The 17,772-nt window shown below is 40.0% G+C and overlaps 1 protein-coding gene across 3 annotated transcripts in view; it reads left to right on the top strand.

The window, feature by feature from the left end:
- Nucleotides 1–2,342: 2,342 nt before the first annotated feature.
- LOC132979315 (pituitary adenylate cyclase-activating polypeptide type I receptor-like) overlaps nt 2,343–17,772 on the top strand; it is a 28,243-nt gene continuing 12,813 nt past the window's right edge. For 2 of the 3 annotated variants that reach the window (XM_061045026.1, XM_061045024.1), the window contains exons 1-7: nt 2,597–2,769; nt 6,497–6,656; nt 11,421–11,517; nt 15,854–15,964; nt 16,068–16,168; nt 16,254–16,351; nt 17,253–17,385. In XM_061045026.1, the coding sequence (XP_060901009.1) occupies nt 6,615–6,656; nt 11,421–11,517; nt 15,854–15,964; nt 16,068–16,168; nt 16,254–16,351; nt 17,253–17,385 (582 nt within the window). In that variant the 5' untranslated portion in view covers nt 2,597–2,769; nt 6,497–6,614. The other variant, XM_061045025.1, reaches the window with a different exon arrangement.

The following is a 17,772-nucleotide window of genomic DNA, read 5'->3' as shown; positions in this document are numbered from 1 at the left end:
AGTGTACAGTTTAAATATTTGACAATGCCAACTGTAGTTTTGGGTTTTCATTCAACCTTATTCCACATGAAACCCACGTTGCCTTTGGGTCAGAGAGACCATTTTAGGTTTGACCCTCTCAGACATTTCAATTATGGTTCCCGGCGTCAATGTCATAGTGTCCTTCAGGGAATGCCTGAAACGCTATACCGATAAGTTTATGCTGCGAAGACAAAATCAATGAAGACATTACAAAATATCAAAATATAGAGACATGGGAATTACAACTATTTTTCTTCAGTTTTTCTCACCTTTACGCTCCAAACAGTCTAAATGAAATGTTAAATATCACAGCAGTATAAGACAAAAATAGATTATAAATTAGAAGTCATAAACACTTGCATTATGCAGCTGTGCGTGTACCATGGAAACAAGGATCTAACAATTGTCTTCCCTGCTATTGTGCTGCAAAAAAAAAAAAAAAAAAGGCCTACAGATCGCTTAATGCTATAGCTGACTCTTTTTTTTTTTTCATTTCTCTCAATGGGAGCATTTTCATGGATGTCCTTGAGGCAAGATCCAGTAAGAGCATTAAAATATTCTGGGAATGGCAGGGAACATGCGTCACCACCCTTCATCCAATCAGACGTTTTATGGATTTTTGTTTTTTTTTCAACATTTAATACATTTTGATTAGGACTGGTGTGTTCATGGATGTTATTATGGCCTCTGCTTTTTCTGTTCTGTTCTATCTGAATAACCACATCACATCATTGCAGGCTTTAATACTTTTTTACGCCTCATTGATTTATTGCCAACCCATCAAAAGACCCGAGCCCGGTGATCAATCACTCCTGCACCCCAAACACAAGCCCCACATTGAGCTGCAAAGGAAAATAGTCTAGCCTGGATCTAGGGGCATGTCTAGGAACTGAAGGGGGGACCACACTTGGGCATCAATTGCAATGATTTAGAAGACTCACTGACTCATGTAGTGCCCTGGTTTTTAGCATCCGTAAGCTATACAAAAGCAATTGTTGCATTCTTTAATCAGCATTATAAATGATTTCAAAATAAACTTTTCATTTGAAGTATCATTAAACTGACAATTGTTATTCAAGAAAAGGTGACAGCACCTTGACGAAGAGACTAGTAGTGACTGTGTGCCTTTCGCTCTTTGAGGTTGTAATCGAGTCTTTGAGGTTGTTTCACATCTTCTAGAAGTTTCTGGGTCTCTATTGGGTTGTAGTTTTGCATTATGTTGTTTTCGTTTCTGATCTCTTTGTTATTGCCTTGTGTCTCTTAATGATTGTTTTGCATGTTTGTGGTCATTTTGTGTTGTATGTGTGCGTTCTAGCTGCTCTTCATGTTTGTTTGAAAATCATGGTTGTTTTCTGTCTTTTTGCGGTAAAGTTCTGATTCTTTGAAACGGTTTTGAAATTTCTGTGTCCCTTTCCTCCAGTAAGTGGTGTTTTGTCAATTTCCTGATGGTACAGTGTCACAACACTTTACATGTGTTTTGTGTAATTTTCAGTTAGTGTCTTTGAAGTTGTTTTGCATCTCAATTTGTTATTGTCTCTGGTTGTATTGCACCGGATTGTGGTCAAGTTGTGTCTTGTTTATTATGTTTTCTTCTCTTTACTTGTTTTGGGTCTACTCTGTTTGCAGTTATTCTTTCTGTCTCGTTGTAGTTGTTTTGTATGCCCTTGTAGTTTTTGCAGTGGTTGTTCTGTGCCTTTTTGTGGATTTGTGTCTGTTTGTGGTAATTATATCTGTTGGTGTTTGTTCACATTGTGTTGTCGTTGCTGATTTTGTAATCTTGTTGTGTTCCCTTTGCATCTCTGTGGTCATTTTGTATCTTTTTTTTTTAATGCTGTGTCTTGCTGCTGGTTTATACAGACCTTGTTTTAGGACTGTTTATGAATTCACCCCCTGCCTGCATCATAACAGTCCTGTTGAGATTTAATTAAAGCAGTTCTTAGTATTCAGACAGAGGAGGTTGATTATTTGCAGTTAAATGTTGTAATGGACTTGGTCTGAGGCTTTGCTTTGCTTTGAGCCATTTGGTGCCCTGAGGCGATTATTCTGTCGCTGTCCGTGGTGCTGAAAGTAAACAGGATTGCCAGAGGCCACACAAGTAACCTCCACGGGATTTGAGCTGCTTTTTGGACTTAAAAGCACTCTGGTAGTGTACATGCGGGAACTCGGATGTTTAACTTCCCACTAAAAGTGAGTCATTCACATGACGAAGTCTCACAAATTATACCCAGCAGGGAACAGGATTCTGTGCCTCCAAGAGTGTCTGGGCTGCGCATGCGCAAATGTCAACTAGTTTTCTGAATAGTTTCAGTTCTGCAACAAATTCCCGCGCCTGCGACGCGGAGACATGGACGATGACTTCCCTCCAAGCCCAACATCCCCATTCTGAGATGTTTTTTTAAAAGTCTCCTCCTCCAGCTGCATTTATAGACTAAACTGTGGCCTCACTTTGATGCCTTTTTGTCTGACGAGGTGCGAATCCCGAAGGAACTGACACACTCCTCCTCCGCCTCCTCCTCCTCCTCCTCCTCCTCGTCGTCGTGGTGCCGCAGCAGCAGCCAACGCGGTGAGTGCGTCCTGCAGCAGCAACAGCAGCACTAACGGCACCTGTCGTTTTCAGTGCGATCTTTTAACCATTTTAGGAGTGAAATAAGGTGTTCCTCGAAATAATTCGCAGCCAGACATGGCAGGGAACCATGAATACCGATGGCTTCATGTGTAGATATTCGCTCCTCTGAAAATTACGCATCGGTAAGTTCATATGACTTGCTTTCCACGCCGACTGCTGCACGCGTTTCCACACATATCTGCGGTTTATCAGTTGAGAGCGTTTTTCACTTTACACTGAAGGCTATATATAAGAAAATGCGCGTGACTTCTTGAATGACAGAAAGCTCGCTGGGGCTAGATGTCGCGTAAGACTGATCAGCAAATGAACGATTGGTTGGCGCTTTTCTTGCTGATGTTTTCCATGTGCAAAGCGAAGGTCACCCACATGTATTGATGGATTGAACGTTAACGTATGCGGGAATAAAAGGGAAAAGAGGATGGGCTAAATTAGCCTATTGATTCTGCACAAGTATGGGGGGGGGGGGGAAACACGTTTGTGTTGAAATTAAGATTGTTTCGTGTTTTTCTTTCTCTCCCTCCTACATGCCCCCCCCCCCCCCCCCCCCCCTGACATTTACCTGGAATTTAAACAGTACACAGACTGATACGTCTGTCATGTAGTCTATATAATCTGTGTGACTGTGGCACAGGAGCATCTTCACAAAGCTGCTCAGACATAATGCTTTAGATGCTTATGTTGTTGCATTCTGATGGACATGCGATCCCCAGACATTAACAGACTTGCATTTGGGTTAAAATGAAAGCTCTCATGTCTCACTGGGATCCTTTAAAGCTGAAATTGAATTATTAATGCAGCACAATGTTCAGAGGAATTCACAACACACATAAGGAGGAAGCTGATATGTTGAGACAGCTCTTTAAAATTCTCTTTAAAATGGAGATAAATCATTTAAAAGATGGTGCATGCTTTTTCGCCACGTTTCTCCCTATCTGTTGCATCTTTGAACACCTACACACATTATTCATGTGTACGCACACTCATAGGTGCTTGCAGTTGGTTGACAACCTGATGATGCATGTGCTAATTATAAATGATGGGGTTCCCAGTTTTCCTTTGGACTGAAGTTACTCTGATTTCTTTAGGTTTTCTGGTCAGGTTCAGTTCCTTAAACTTGATTTAGCTTTTTTTCAAGATTTTTAATCCTCACAAAAGCTGCTCTTTGATGTTGTTACAGCATTACTTATTTAATGCGTACCTTGCTCCACTTGTATAGACACTGAACTGAATACCACTCCAGTTTTTTTCCCTTCACAGTTTTTTAACATGTCTCATGTTTCAAATGTTAAGCAGAGCAAACACTCTCCTGCTTTCTTGCCCTCGGAATACATTGATGTTTCACCCTTCTGTTCCTTCCTGCTCAAGTGCTTCCCTCAAACCAAACCAAAGCCATGGATTTGTTCTAAATACCGTGTACTTATGTCAATTTTACAACATTGTTCAGAAACATGGCCCCTGTTACGTTTTGCGTTAAACAGAAGGAGACAATTTGGAGCGAATCAGTCCCATGTCTGCCAAGATGTCGCTGTGTGTTTCTGTTTTAGTCTTTCTTAAGTCTGATTGTGTCTTTTTGGGGGTCTAAATGTGAATCTCCACAGTTTTTCTCAGCCCTTCTTGACTCATGTTATCCCTCCTCTTTATCTCAGGGTTTTTCCTCGGAGCACGGTCTGTCCTGTTACTTGATAAAGCATCCGAGAGAGAGAGAGATGCTTTAGAGGTAATTGGATTCGGGACTAGAGAGAGAAGAGACACAGAATGGAATTTGTCTCTGTGTGTGCATGAATTAGCTAAAGGAGAAGACATGTGTGTGTGTGTGTGTGTGTGTGTGTGTGTGTGTGTGTGTCTGTGCGCGCCTGCGTGTGTGTGTTGTTTATGTGATTGCATGTGTGTGTTATGTGTCTCTGCTGGTGCAGGCTAGTGTGCTTTGTATTTGCGGTGAATCATTGTGTTTTCAGGAAGCAGTGTGGATGAGTAAGTCATGCGGGGAGGGGAGTCGGGGGGGGTTTAAAATCTGAGCATGAGGCACATCAGTTTTTTAGTCCTCAAGGATGAGATCCTTGTAATTTATTTCCATTGGTAATCAACCTCTCCTTTATAAATCCAGTCTGTGTCTCATGCCTGTGCTTTATTTGAGAATTCAGGTGATGACATGTCTTCTGTAGCAGAGAACAACATCAGTGGAAAACAAATGTCGCCTCTGTGGTTTGATTCAGAAGGTTTTCATGAGTCTGTTGGGATAACATATCAACTGGTACATACCCACAAAGGAGGTGTGTGATGGTTTGACACAAACATAGTTTCAGTATGTCACGTAAAAAATATGTTTCGCTTCAGTTTAAATACCAATTTGACCAAGAAGTGTAACTGTTTTCTGTCTTTTAATCCTCAAATTCAAAGGTCAAACAGTGTTAAGTTTCAGGTTCATTTGAATCAACTGTGTCCTAAGGGTGAAAACCATGAGGAACAATTTTGGTCGCCCATGGTTGAATATTAAAAGTCTCATTAATTCTGTTTTCATGCACATCATTGATCAGCATAAGAGTCTCCTGATTGGATCATCCAAATGAAATATTAACAGCTGTGATGGAAAATATGAGATTTATTTTTTTCTTTTTAAAGACAGAAACTTCTTGGTGTAATGAGCTACAACTCTTTTTCTTCTTTTTATTAAAATGGTCATTAAGATTTGCTTTAAGTTTTTTTTTTTATGCCTCTATTTTGGAGATAGGACTGTGGATAGAGTCAGAAACCAGGGATAGAGAGAGAGAGAGAGTGGGGAGTGACATGCAGGAACCACAGGACGGATTTGAACCCGGGCATCCTGCTCTCGAGGACTATAGCCTCTGTACATGGGGTTTGCACATTAACCCGTTAGGCGGATGCCCCAGAGCTACAATAATCAGAGAGCTCAAAATGTTGCTCCATCACGTGAAAGAAGACAATAAAGAGTAAATACATTTTGTAATTTGACAGTTCATGGTTTAACTGAAATCAGGAATAAACTCTGGTTAACTTTAGATACACTCAGCAACAATGGTAAGTGAACAGACATTTGAGGCAAATATGATGACATGCATTCATTGTAAAAATTGAGAAAATTTATTTATTCCTCTTATAATATTCCCTCATTTATTTCATTGTGTAGCAGTCACACACTTTACGGCATTATGTTTACATTATCTATTTTATCTATTAACCTTTTTATTTTACCAGCACAGATGTATCAAACTGATTTGCATGAAGGCAAAAACAAAAATAAAGCAGTGGAGCAAAAGTCAAACTATATTGGAACAAGTCTGAACAGCCAATAAAAACAAGACGCTTGGTACTTGAAAGAAGGGATTTGTGGAGAATATATTTAAAATAGAATTGAGAAAGTCATAAGAAATAGGCCTTTACGTGATGACCTTACATGTTACGTTTATTTACAGTCTATGTCCTATATCATGGTTTGTATCATTATCTGAAAAGGATTTCTTTGACATTTTGGTCCCATTGCTCACCCTCATTATCCGTGTTTCCATACTAAAAAACACTGAGGAGGCATTAAAGAGGAATAAGTTGAAAAAGCAAAAATCACTTCTCCCTCTTCCTCACTTCTCTCTCAGCAGCTATCATTTTAATTACTACACTTACAAAGAACAATGACCAGTCCCATCATTTCTAACACATGTCAACTTATAGTATAAAAAAGTTAATTGTTCCACATGGTGAAAGTATGTTACATTTAAGATCATTTTTGTTCGATTCTTATATGGCATTAACTAGTAGAACAAGTGAATAGACCGATATGTTCTTGCTGTTTTCCTGCTCTGACGTAGCTGTTTTCCTCTGTGTGTTGTATTTCAGAGCCCTTCATGCTGAAGTGTGCTGACGCTGAGGGACAGCAATTTCAGTGCATCCCTCTGAACACACACTCACACACATACTGTGGAGCCTTTAGGATCTGAGCTCTTCACTGGAGACAATGAGAGGCTACCTGCTGACTGCAATCTTTCTGCTGCCCTTGGTGAGTAAACGTGCATGTATGTGTTCACGTGGGTAGATGTCTATGAGAAGGGATGTTCAGGAGCATACTGGAATGTGTTACTGTATCAGTACATGAGGGATGGAGTGTATGCACATGTCTCAGCCCCCTTGTGTGTCGGCTTCAGCTCTGGTTATTCATCTCTTGATGGTCTGTTAATGACAGGGGCTGGAAGGGTAGAAGTCCCCATATGCCGCATCAGCACATCAGTGTGTGTTACAGGTCCTGAATCAGCTCTGCGTTAGGGCGACTGGATGCCCGTTGGAACGGTAACAGATGGCCCGGCTGACCAAAGAGCTGTCTATCCATCTGCTGTGACTCACTTTTATTATTAGTGGTCTCATTGAAATAAAAAGCAGAATGGACGAGTTGTGCAAGATGTGTGGGAGGAATTATATTCAGCACAGCGGTGCAGCACAGCAGCAGTTTCCTTGGTGAAGCCAGGATACATCTTTTTTTTTTGTTTATGTGAAATGAAAGTATCATTATGTTGCTCTGACACCATGGGTATCATCATTTATCTGTTTTTTTTTTTGTTTTGTTTTTATGATGATGGCTTTCTTTTTATAATTGCCCATAAAAACAGGAAGAATTCCAGCCTGATAATGGCTACCATGGAGACTAAAACGTCTCCTCTAACCTTTCGGTTAACACGGCCCCCGAACATGTATGAAGTGTTCCTTCAGCCTCTGTGCACAGTCTCAAACTGACCTTCAGCGGTTGATGTGGCAGATACGTCTGTGGTGATGCACTTATTGTTTGTTAAATGGGTTTGTACACTGGACCAGTGGTCTGCGACGTCAAATGAGAGTTTTATTATCTGTGCTGTGCGTCGCAGTGGGAGCTAGTGAGTTATCCGGCCCCTCAAAAATAGCCTTGGGGAGGGAAACGTGGCTCTGCAGCTTCAAAATGGACAGCTTATCTGGAGAGACATCTGTTTGAGAGAGTGAGGAGAGGAGAGGAGAGGAGTGATTGGGGAAAAAAGAACAAGAGGCACACTTTATTGATCTGTCCTGACAATGTTGTTAGAGTGCCTATTTTAGATTCCAGATTTTAAACCTTCAGTCGTCTTCAGTTAGCCTGGACTTAGTCGCACCAGTAAACCATTTACCTCTTTTAGTAAGCTGTATGAGTTTTTTTTGTAGAAGCTAGTTTCAATATGAATATCTCACATCCATCTGTTAAAAAGGAGCTAAAGCCAGATTGATTGCTTAAAAGCAGAATCATCTAAAGGTAAAATAATCTTCCTACCAGTACCCCTTAAGTTAACATATTAAAGTTCAAATTCAAAATTCAAAAATGACTATTGTCTGGTCTACAGGAGTTTGGGGTTGGTGGGTGTAGGGGACATTTCTTAGTTTGATGAAAGAAGTTCCTGGAATCTCTACCAGTTGCTAAGCAACACAATTGTCTTGGAACAGCCAAGACATATACTGTACATAAGCCTGTTAAAAAGGTTGTTTTTACACTTAACCTTTTTACAAGTCATACTTAAAAAAATGCTATATTTAGTGATTAAGTATTTAAATGTGCTGGTATGTGTTGCTTCCTATTGGAGAGAGACAAGGCTAACTGCTTCACCCTGTTTTGAGTCTCCAGCTAAGCTAACCTGCAGCATTTAAAATAATAAATAATAACAACTGAACCTAGTGCCGTTATTGGAAAGGGCAGCTGAAGAGTGACAGGAAATGTGGGGAGAGAGAGAGTCGGGGATGACATGCATCAAATGGTTGCTGACCTCACGTCAAACCAGTGACCTGTGTGAGGAGGTGAATCCTCTACACGTTAGACGCCTGCTCGACCAGCTGAGCTAAACCTGCGCCCCACTAACCTACAAACTTGAGAGTGATGTTGATTTCCTCATTTAACTCACAGCAACTTAGAAACAATTTATTTGATGACATTTTTTTTCTCAAAATGTCAGACTTTTCCTAAAAGGAATGTCTACCAGAGCTAGTAAAGGCTTGAGTGTTTTTTATATTGTTAGCTAGGGACTGTCAGCTAGAGCTAGTAAACTACTTAATAGTGGACAGATACAAATACAAATTACTCTAGCTATTTTCCCGACTAACGTTTTGGTCAGCCAGCAACGGGTGCAGTTGCCTTTTGGTCCTGCGCACTCCCCTTCTGCTCTGAGGTGAGCGCAGCGCACACCTTGTCCTATCTGAAAGGCCCTTTACATTTTATAAACTTTATAACTTAATTTTCAATGATTTTTGTTGTGAATTACCAAGCTAACGTTAGCTTTGTCTGTTAGCTTTGTTAGATACTCAGTGGTTACACCGTTCAGTTGCGAGCAGAAAGTATTTGGTAACAGCTAATCTTTTGGGTATGAGCAGGTTCTTTGGTCATTTAGTGATGTGTAAATTTCCACTTAATCACCACATAACATAATCGTTAAGCTAATTTTTAAGTGTACAAAGAGCCTGTGTAAAATAGTCCAGCGCTTTGGTGTGAAGTGTGTGATTCCGTGTTCATGACTCCTCACAGTGGGAGGCGTGAAACAATCACACACAAGAGCTTCTCTCTCTACAGCTATGTACGTGGGTCTGTGCGTGGTTGGTGGAGGTATAAATGCATGTGCCTGTGCCATCCTATTAGCATAGTAATACGAGTGTAACGACCAATCTTAATCATTGTAAATTAAAAAACAAGGTGCTAATCCATCACAGGAACATGCATTACCTGCTGTAAAGGATTCAATATAAATAAACTAATACAAATCAAATGTAATACTGTCATCTTACAAGCCCGTCTGCACTCATGCCAAACAGATATTAGTCATCTGCATCCAATTATTTCTCATTTCTTGGAAGCCTTGTCTACAACATGTATTGGCTCCTGGCTGGTTACCTGCTGCTTAGCAACATGGATGCTGGCTTTTGGTACGTAGAGGTCTTCCTTTCAAACAAAGCCAGTTTTTCATATCAAACACTACAAATGAAGAAGCGAGTCCTTTTTATATGTTTTGTTTTGTTCACCCATCATTGTGAGGCAGAAAATGTTGACTATCTAAGAAACTAGATAGAAGTTACCTCGAATGAGGTTTCCCATTATTCATCAGTGTTTTAATAATCTGCCGGCGTGCAGAGCGATAAAGAAAGGAAGTGAATCTGAGGACGTCTTCCCAGTCGTTTGATGCCCTATCTTATCTAGGCAGCGAGGCCTGAAGTGAATTCATATTGGAGGGCAGTGAGATAGAGTGATGAGTCAGCCATGGCTCAAAGGGCTGGGACATATTACACCTATCATTTCACTGTGAAGGAGAAGGAGGGGGCTGAAAGGGAGCTTAGGGGGCAAAGCAGAAATTGGCCCCTAAGAGAGCAAGAGGCAGAGTTATACTGTAGAGACATAGTAAGTTTACTACCTCGGGGTTAACAGTTTCCCTGACTGCAACCTTGAAACTATGCATTCCTTTGTTACATCACAGTGCTTTCCTTCTTGGCTGGTTATTGTTGCTGTGAAATGGCATCCGGGCATCATAAATTTCTGAATTTGTCGATTTTACTGAAGTATATATGGTTGCAGAAGACAACTTGATGGATTTAAAGAATAGAATTACAAAGGGATTGGATTTGGTCGCTCAAAAGTTGGTGTCAAAATAGTAATACTCTGCAAAAACAGAGATTGGAGCCTTAACTCCAGGACTAGTATACCAAAGTATACCAGTATACTTTTTTTAAAGATAATTTGTTGGGCTTTTTGGGCGTTTATTTGGAGGACAAGAGAGTGGATAGAGCTTAAAACAGGGATGTGAGAATGTAGGATGACATGCAGTATATGGCCAAGGTTTAACATGTACAATACTCTGTACATGGGACATGATTTAAACACTGAGCTAAACCAACACCCCTGTAAGAGAAAATGTAAAGTTCAAATTAAAATATAGCGCTCTGACTGGTTGTACAACCAACAAGCTTAGAGTCAGGAGCATTTGCTTCAGCTTCAGGAGTGAGCTCATTGGCTGAAATCCAACAACCCCCAATAGATAACTCCAAAAACAAAATATGACCTTGACAAATTGAAAAAGCGTTGAAGTTCGTTGAGTTGCAGTAAGGTTAGGAACCCGGGACAACTAGATTTGGTTGAGGAAAAGATCTTGATTTTAAAAAGTTTGTCATAGAGCCTTGTACAGTATGAAATTCACATTACATAGGTTACAAAGAGCTAAGTAAATAATGTAAGTGAAGTGAACACAAACACAGGTGAAAATAAGTAAATGTTGACTTTTGGTTTCGGCTACACAGAAACACATAAACACTAGTCACCAGGCTAAAACTCTTCTGCTTGTTTGACACATCAATAGACATCTTACTGTCTCCACATTTAGTAAATGGATTAATTGTAAATGAAAGTTGGTATTAATGCACATATTAACTTTACATGTTTTTTTTCAACAGAGAATGAATTTGATGAGTTTTGAAAGTTCATAACTTGTTAAATATAAAAGTTGTCAACCTTGAAATCCCATTTATTGGGGTTCTCGTTTGTCCTTGTGAATGCCTTTCCCACTTCAAATCAGTAAAATGAGTCCAAACAAAAAGACATATATAGAAACTTTTAAACTCAACATATTGAGTATCCTTGCAACTCTGGCAGATGTAACTGTGGTTCTGCCAGTTCTCTTTGACAAAAGCTGAAAGTGTATCAGGTTTCCAAGCTCTTAAACACTTGATTTCATGGGGCAGTGTGTCAGTAAAGTCCATTTTTTTGGTTGAACATGTTTGTTTGTGCTGTTTTCTCCAGGTGGCTCCAGAGTCCGAGCACTGTCTCATCAAGCATGAACACGAGAAATGCATGGAGAGGATCATGCTGCACAATCCCAGCGATGAACTTGAATTGGGTAAGGGACGCAGAGTCTATGTTCCTTGTCCTTCTGTGTGCATAATTTGGCATAAAGCCACCGGTTTTTATTTGTCTGCTGTGGCTGAATTGTTTACTTCTTGCTCAGTAAACTGCTGATGAAAGTCATGCATCTCCTTAAAATCCTACTTTCCAGGAAGGGATAAAAAAGCAGCGCTGTTTGTATACACAGTGATGTGGCATTTTTCAGTTTATACAGTGGAAAGGTCAAAGAGGGACGTGTGAGGATGACAGATGACTGCTGTTTTCTATCTTGTTGATAGAACAAGAACATCCCCCCAGACGGCCACTCACTACACACCACAAACCCGCAACAACCATCCTGTGATACAGCTGTCTGTCTGTAACGTCCCGCTGTGCTGCTTCACATTTTTCCTCTTCATCCTTTTTTTTTTTTTTTTTTTTTTTTTTTAACAAAAAGCACAGGAAGCTTGGTATGTGATTCCTGGAAGCAATTATTTTCTTGGCCATGGACGGTGGTTCTCACTAGCGACTGCTGCAGGTCTCCTGCTGCTCTAAAGTTGCCCAACAGATTGCATCTCCCAAGACTGCACTGTGACTCCCACTCACAGCTTCTCTGAAAGCCAGTAGCGCCTTGGAAAAATCATGAAGCATAAAGATTTAGAGAGCATGATAACACGTTCAAAAGAGCAGAGGATCTGGAAGTTCAGCTCACTTTTCATCTGAAGATGTCACGGGTTGTGCCTGAAGTTTTTGACACAGAAAACTAGCGGTAAATGAGCTCCCAAAGGTTTCATTCTGTCCTAATCTTTTTATACAACATGTGATGCCCTGAGGAATGTGTGAACAAAGATGTAGTTTAAAATCTGTTTTGTTTATACCTTTCTCTTGCATTTAAACACTCTCCTTTTCTAGGTTATCCCTTCTTCTTCTGTGACATAGAAAGTCTGTTTTAGTATTTAGTTGTACATTTTCAGCAGTATAGTTACACATGCTGCCCCTCTTTGCCCCTTAACTGATCCCTGCTCCCTGCTGTGCCTTTATAAGGAAACGTTTTGTGTTTCTGCTGACTGTACATCGTTGGTGAGAAGGAAATAAAAACGCCTGGTTTGCGGAAATCTGGCTCGGGGCTTGTGAAATGTTTAAAAAAGAAGGCAAAAACAAAAATGAGAACAGGGAAATGATAAACAAGAGAAATCAACTCTATACCGTAGGTTGTGGTGTACTTTATCAGGCCAAATGGTCTACATGTGATTGATCTAGATCTTATTCTGAAAGCACATTTAGCTGGATTTAGCCATGGCACAATGTAAATATTAAATGATCGTTACAGTGATCATTATTTCAACAGGCAGGGTTGGTATTTCTTTAAAACTTGCATGATTTTGAAAGTAGCATTCCCTCAGTGCCCTGTCTACACCCACCCCCTCCCCTCTGTGCTCCCTCAAAAGCCACGCCCCTCACTTACATGCACAAGCGCCATTGGTCCAGAAGCAGATGCTTTGAGTGTGGGCTCGTGCATGCAAGTGGTAGAGAACGAGCAAGGACACAGGGAGGTGTGATTGGTTCATCAGATTGGTACCTCTTGGCATGCATTGGTCGAAATTTTTACAGGCTTACTGCTACAGATGACAGTTTTTCTTGGTTCCTTTTTCAGAGCACATGAGTTATCAATGTCTGACAGGACCTAAAGACAGTTTCAACCAAAATCTTAAAAAGTGTATCAGGAGAAAATGACCAACCCTGCTTTTAATTTGTCTATGGTTTTACCCATAATTGTGAGTGTAACACTACAAAACAGGCCTCCTAGGTATGTTAGACATATTAAAATGATTCTTATTTTATAGTCTATGGACAGAGTACATCTCAAAGATAAGAGATTATTCTGATGTATCTTGAAAGTTACACAGAATATCAATAAGTTATATAATGAAGAAAATAATCAGCAGAGAGAGAGAGAGAGAAAATAACTTGCATCTTGTTTCTCTCTCCAAGCCAAATGTAACATTCTTACAAAAGCGATGGATCTTCTCCAGATGCAAATCTTTCTGTGAGCTGCATGACATGTTTTTGCTTCCAGACCAGTGTTTAAAGTTTAATGGCGAATGATGAATGAATGCTCTTTGGGTGGTTGGGTATATAGGTGGACGGTCTCTGTTCAGTATTACTATACATCTTGTGGATCTTGTGTGAGATATCCTTCGGTGCAGACAGAGTCCTTTATTAAACCGGTTACCTCTGCATCTCAGTGTGGCTCATTTGGCTCTGATTTGCCCTTTAAAAGGTAATTGGCTTTGTGTCCGGCTCACCAGACAGAACTAAAACAGATTAGAGAGATGGGCAGAATGCAGAAAGGTCTGCAAACAGACATATATGTCCGAGAACACATGCACACACAGATGCCTACTCACACTCACCAATCCACATGAAAAGCATGCGAGGTAACACACACACACACACACACACACACACACACACACACACACACACACAACACAACACACACTCAAAAGTACCTGCTGCTGCAGCACTATAAAAACCATCTGAGCATAAACAATGTAGTAAACTGGGAGAGATAGAGACAGAGGGAGGGGAGGTGCTGAAGATGAAGCACATGGAAGCAGAAAGAAGGCGTAAAAAAGGAGAAATCAGAGCAGTACTGAAGAATACAGGAGGTGAGGATAAATGTGAGAATGAGTCAGGTAATGATTGAGGCAGATGTAAAGAAGGAGATCAAATCCAAATAAAATGGAAGATGGGATTGGGTTAGTTTTAGCTTCAACCAGTTTGTGATAGTGGGGGTAATAACAGAAGTAATTGACAAATCAAAGATGAAATTAACTGTCAGGTGAAACACTAGCTTACTTATGTAGGAATCCAATGCAGCAGCCCTGTATTCAAATACAAGCTTAATGTTCCTTAAAAACAGATTAAGTAGGAGGTTAGAATATTGCAAACCATGTTCTTTCTATATGTTTCTTTTCAGTCTGTTTAAATGGGTCTATCTGTAATGTTGGAATAGATACGTTTCTGTATGACAGGTTTGTGTCATCTGAGGAAGTTTGGTTGTGATGTTAAGATGTGAAGGAGGGCAGCTAAAGTTGTTCTGCAGTCAGTCAGTTGGTAAAATAATTTCAAGGTGAGGCCGAAATGATTGAATGACTTTGACTGGTCAGTTACAGGGTGGAGGGTATAGGGCTGCTCAGGCACCCTGGAAGTCTCAGTTTCAGTTTGGGGTGCTGAGACAAGTCGTCCTATATTAGGGCTGGGCAAGATATCGAGTTTTTAAGATATATCGATAGTTCTTCAAATGAGATAACGGTTAAGACCATGTGGTTGATATGTTACCTTTCATTCATAGAGCTGCCAGTTTGCCTGTTTCTTCTCTCACTGTCTGTCCCTCTTCACCCTGCTCGGCCTCTCTCCCTCTCTGAGCAAAACTTTAAAAATAAAAAAAATAAAAAGGCCTTCACAACAACTATTTTTATTTTGTTGTGTGAGAAAGAAACTTACATTTATTTTATTTTATTTAAGGAGCATTTGTTTTTATATTTTTTCAGAAAACGGATTGTTTTTCATGTACATGTTGACAACATGCAGCTGCCTGTTAATAAAAGTGCCTTTGTGACATTTGCCATTTGGCCCATGAAGATTTGACTTAGAACTTTACTTTGTTTTGGTTACTTTTTGAGTTATTCAGCAATATATTGTTTTAAATTACAACAATGACAGTCTCGAAGCTCATAGGGATGAATCTAAATTGAATAACAGTATTATAAAACAGACATGTATGTTGAGTTTCAGCTCATTCTTTAGCTCTCAGGTGCTTCATATCTGCTTTGGTCACTCTCGCCTCTGTAATGGTTTTGCTCTCAGCTAAAGAAGACACACTGCACACTGCTCGCTCAAACAGCAGATAGACAAAGTTTGGAGGTGGTTATGATGGTGGAACATTGGTAGAGCCAAAAATAGACTCCTTTAATAGGGAAGTTAGATGACCAAGCTACCAGGACACTCCACTCCTCATGGAGTCAATTAATTCAGATGAAAAAAATCAAGGAAAAAAAATGTAAGACTTAAAACAACCTTGCTAAATAACGTGCTAAATGATCTGATGAAATGAAGAAAAGTAAGACGATACCTCCGTCTGAGCAATCATTTTAACCATGGGATGTCATGAGAATGTGAGATATCTCAGGGAATTAACCCCTTAATGCCTCTAATTCATTTACCTTATTTAGGATTTCATTCAGTTCAGTTCAACTCAATTCAATAAGTTTCTGTTTCTGTAAATCATACCTGTATCAGTAGAGGACATACACTGACTGGTTGCTCTTCTTTTCTCTCCCTCTCAGAGTGTCCGTGGATGTGGGACAACCTGACCTGCTGGCAGGCGGCCAGCATCGGAGAGGTCGTGGTGGTCAACTGTCCCGAGCTCTTTCATGACTACATGGATCCCGACGAGGGTGAGAAGATCAGATGTGTTTCTCGCTGTATTTGATCTCATTTGTATTCATGCATTCATTCAATATTACCCAAGTCATATCTGGAATATAATTTGTCTCTCAGAGATGGGGAAGGTCAGTCGTAACTGCACCGAGTACGGCTGGTCAGAACCTTTCCCTCACTATGCGGACGTCTGCTTCTTCTATGACAACAACACAAAACCCGTAAGACCTCTTTCAACTCGTACACATTTCCTCTTACCATTTAAACTGACACTCACAAGACTAACCCTCCGTCTCTTATCATCAGGACACATACTATGCCTCGGTCAAGGCTCTGTACACCGTGGGCTACAGCACATCGCTGGTGTCTCTGACCACAGCCATGGTCATTCTCTGCAGATTCAGGTGAGGCAGGTTTTTCGAAATTTGCGTACAAGATAAACAAGTTTCCAAAAATGCTTGTTTTCTGGTTGTCAATAACCAATTGGATACCAAAATAAAAAAACGTAATATGAATGGTAAGAATTTTTTTTTTAAAAAAGGTCTAGGTGTTACAGTCTAATCAGTTTCTGCGCTAATATATTTGTGTGGGATTGATCTACGAAATGACAATAAGCCAACTTACCTGACGGCCTACCTCATGCTTTCCTAACCTTTGGGTCCTGACCCCAAGTGGGGTTGCTTCAAATACGGTCGCCTGGAATCTTTATTTATTGATTGACAAAAAATATAGTGCATTCAAATATATTGAACACAGGCTACTGTGGGCCTCTCTCTGTCATCCCAGCCATTCTGTCCACAATAATGTACATGAAAAAGCCTAAATGTGGTCCAACATGAATGTTTACTTTGCTAAACTATTACATGATTGAAAAACAAATGATTTCAGTAAAAAGTTGTGTTTTGGATGTCTAGGGTAGCCAGAGTTTAGTCACGAGCCAAAAGAGGTTTGGAACCACTGGCCAGTACATTGTTTTCTATCGTCACATTATTGCATTTAAACTGTAATTCAACCCCCCACCCCAAAGGAAAATAAAAAGTTCTAATTCTAATTTCTAATTTTTGAAGCATTTAGGAATGTGATTGTAAATTGTTGTTTGGACAAAATAATCCAAAACGTGTCATTAAATTGTTAAATTTAATGGCTGTGGCTCAGCTGGTAGAGTTGGTGGGCTCTCAATCGGCTCAAAAGCTCAAGTCCATTTACCATTTGCCAAAATCCAGTTATTTCAATGAACTTGATGATCACATGATAGAAAAAAAGACGAGATGTGTTTTTAGATTTTGCCTCTCTTCTCACGGGCAGGAAGCTCCACTGCACCAGGAACTTCATTCACATGAACCTGTTTGTGTCCTTCATCCTGAGAGCCATCTCCGTCTTCATCAAGGACGGCGTGCTGTATGCTCAGGAGGACAGCGACCACTGCTTCGTACACACAGTCAGTAACTACTACTACTTTATTATAGGCCCTGATAACTAAATAATCTGTTACTGATGAATTACTTCTTTTGAAGGTTTTCATAATCAGAAAAGAAAACAACAATGAGTGTTTTTTACATGTGTGTTTGATTAAAAAAATCAACGGGCTACATTCAGTTCACAAGGTTAAATATTTCATTAGTTTGGATTTGAAGCAGATAATGGAAAAACGATACATTATTGTTGTAAATGATCCCTTTTCGGACAAAATAATTGCTGTCAGGTTTTGAAAAAGTTTGCATTGGCAGTTGCAAGATGTTTTCAGTGTTATTAGTTAATCTGTTCCAGGGAGGTTTATAAAAGGGAATCGTGAAAGTGCAGCCTCTCGTTCTATAAAGGGAAGCAT

This window comes from Labrus mixtus, chromosome 8, assembly GCF_963584025.1.
Source record: "Labrus mixtus chromosome 8, fLabMix1.1, whole genome shotgun sequence".
Classification (NCBI taxonomy): Eukaryota; Metazoa; Chordata; class Actinopteri; order Labriformes; family Labridae; genus Labrus; species Labrus mixtus.
This window is presented reverse-complemented; position numbering and strand designations above follow the sequence as displayed.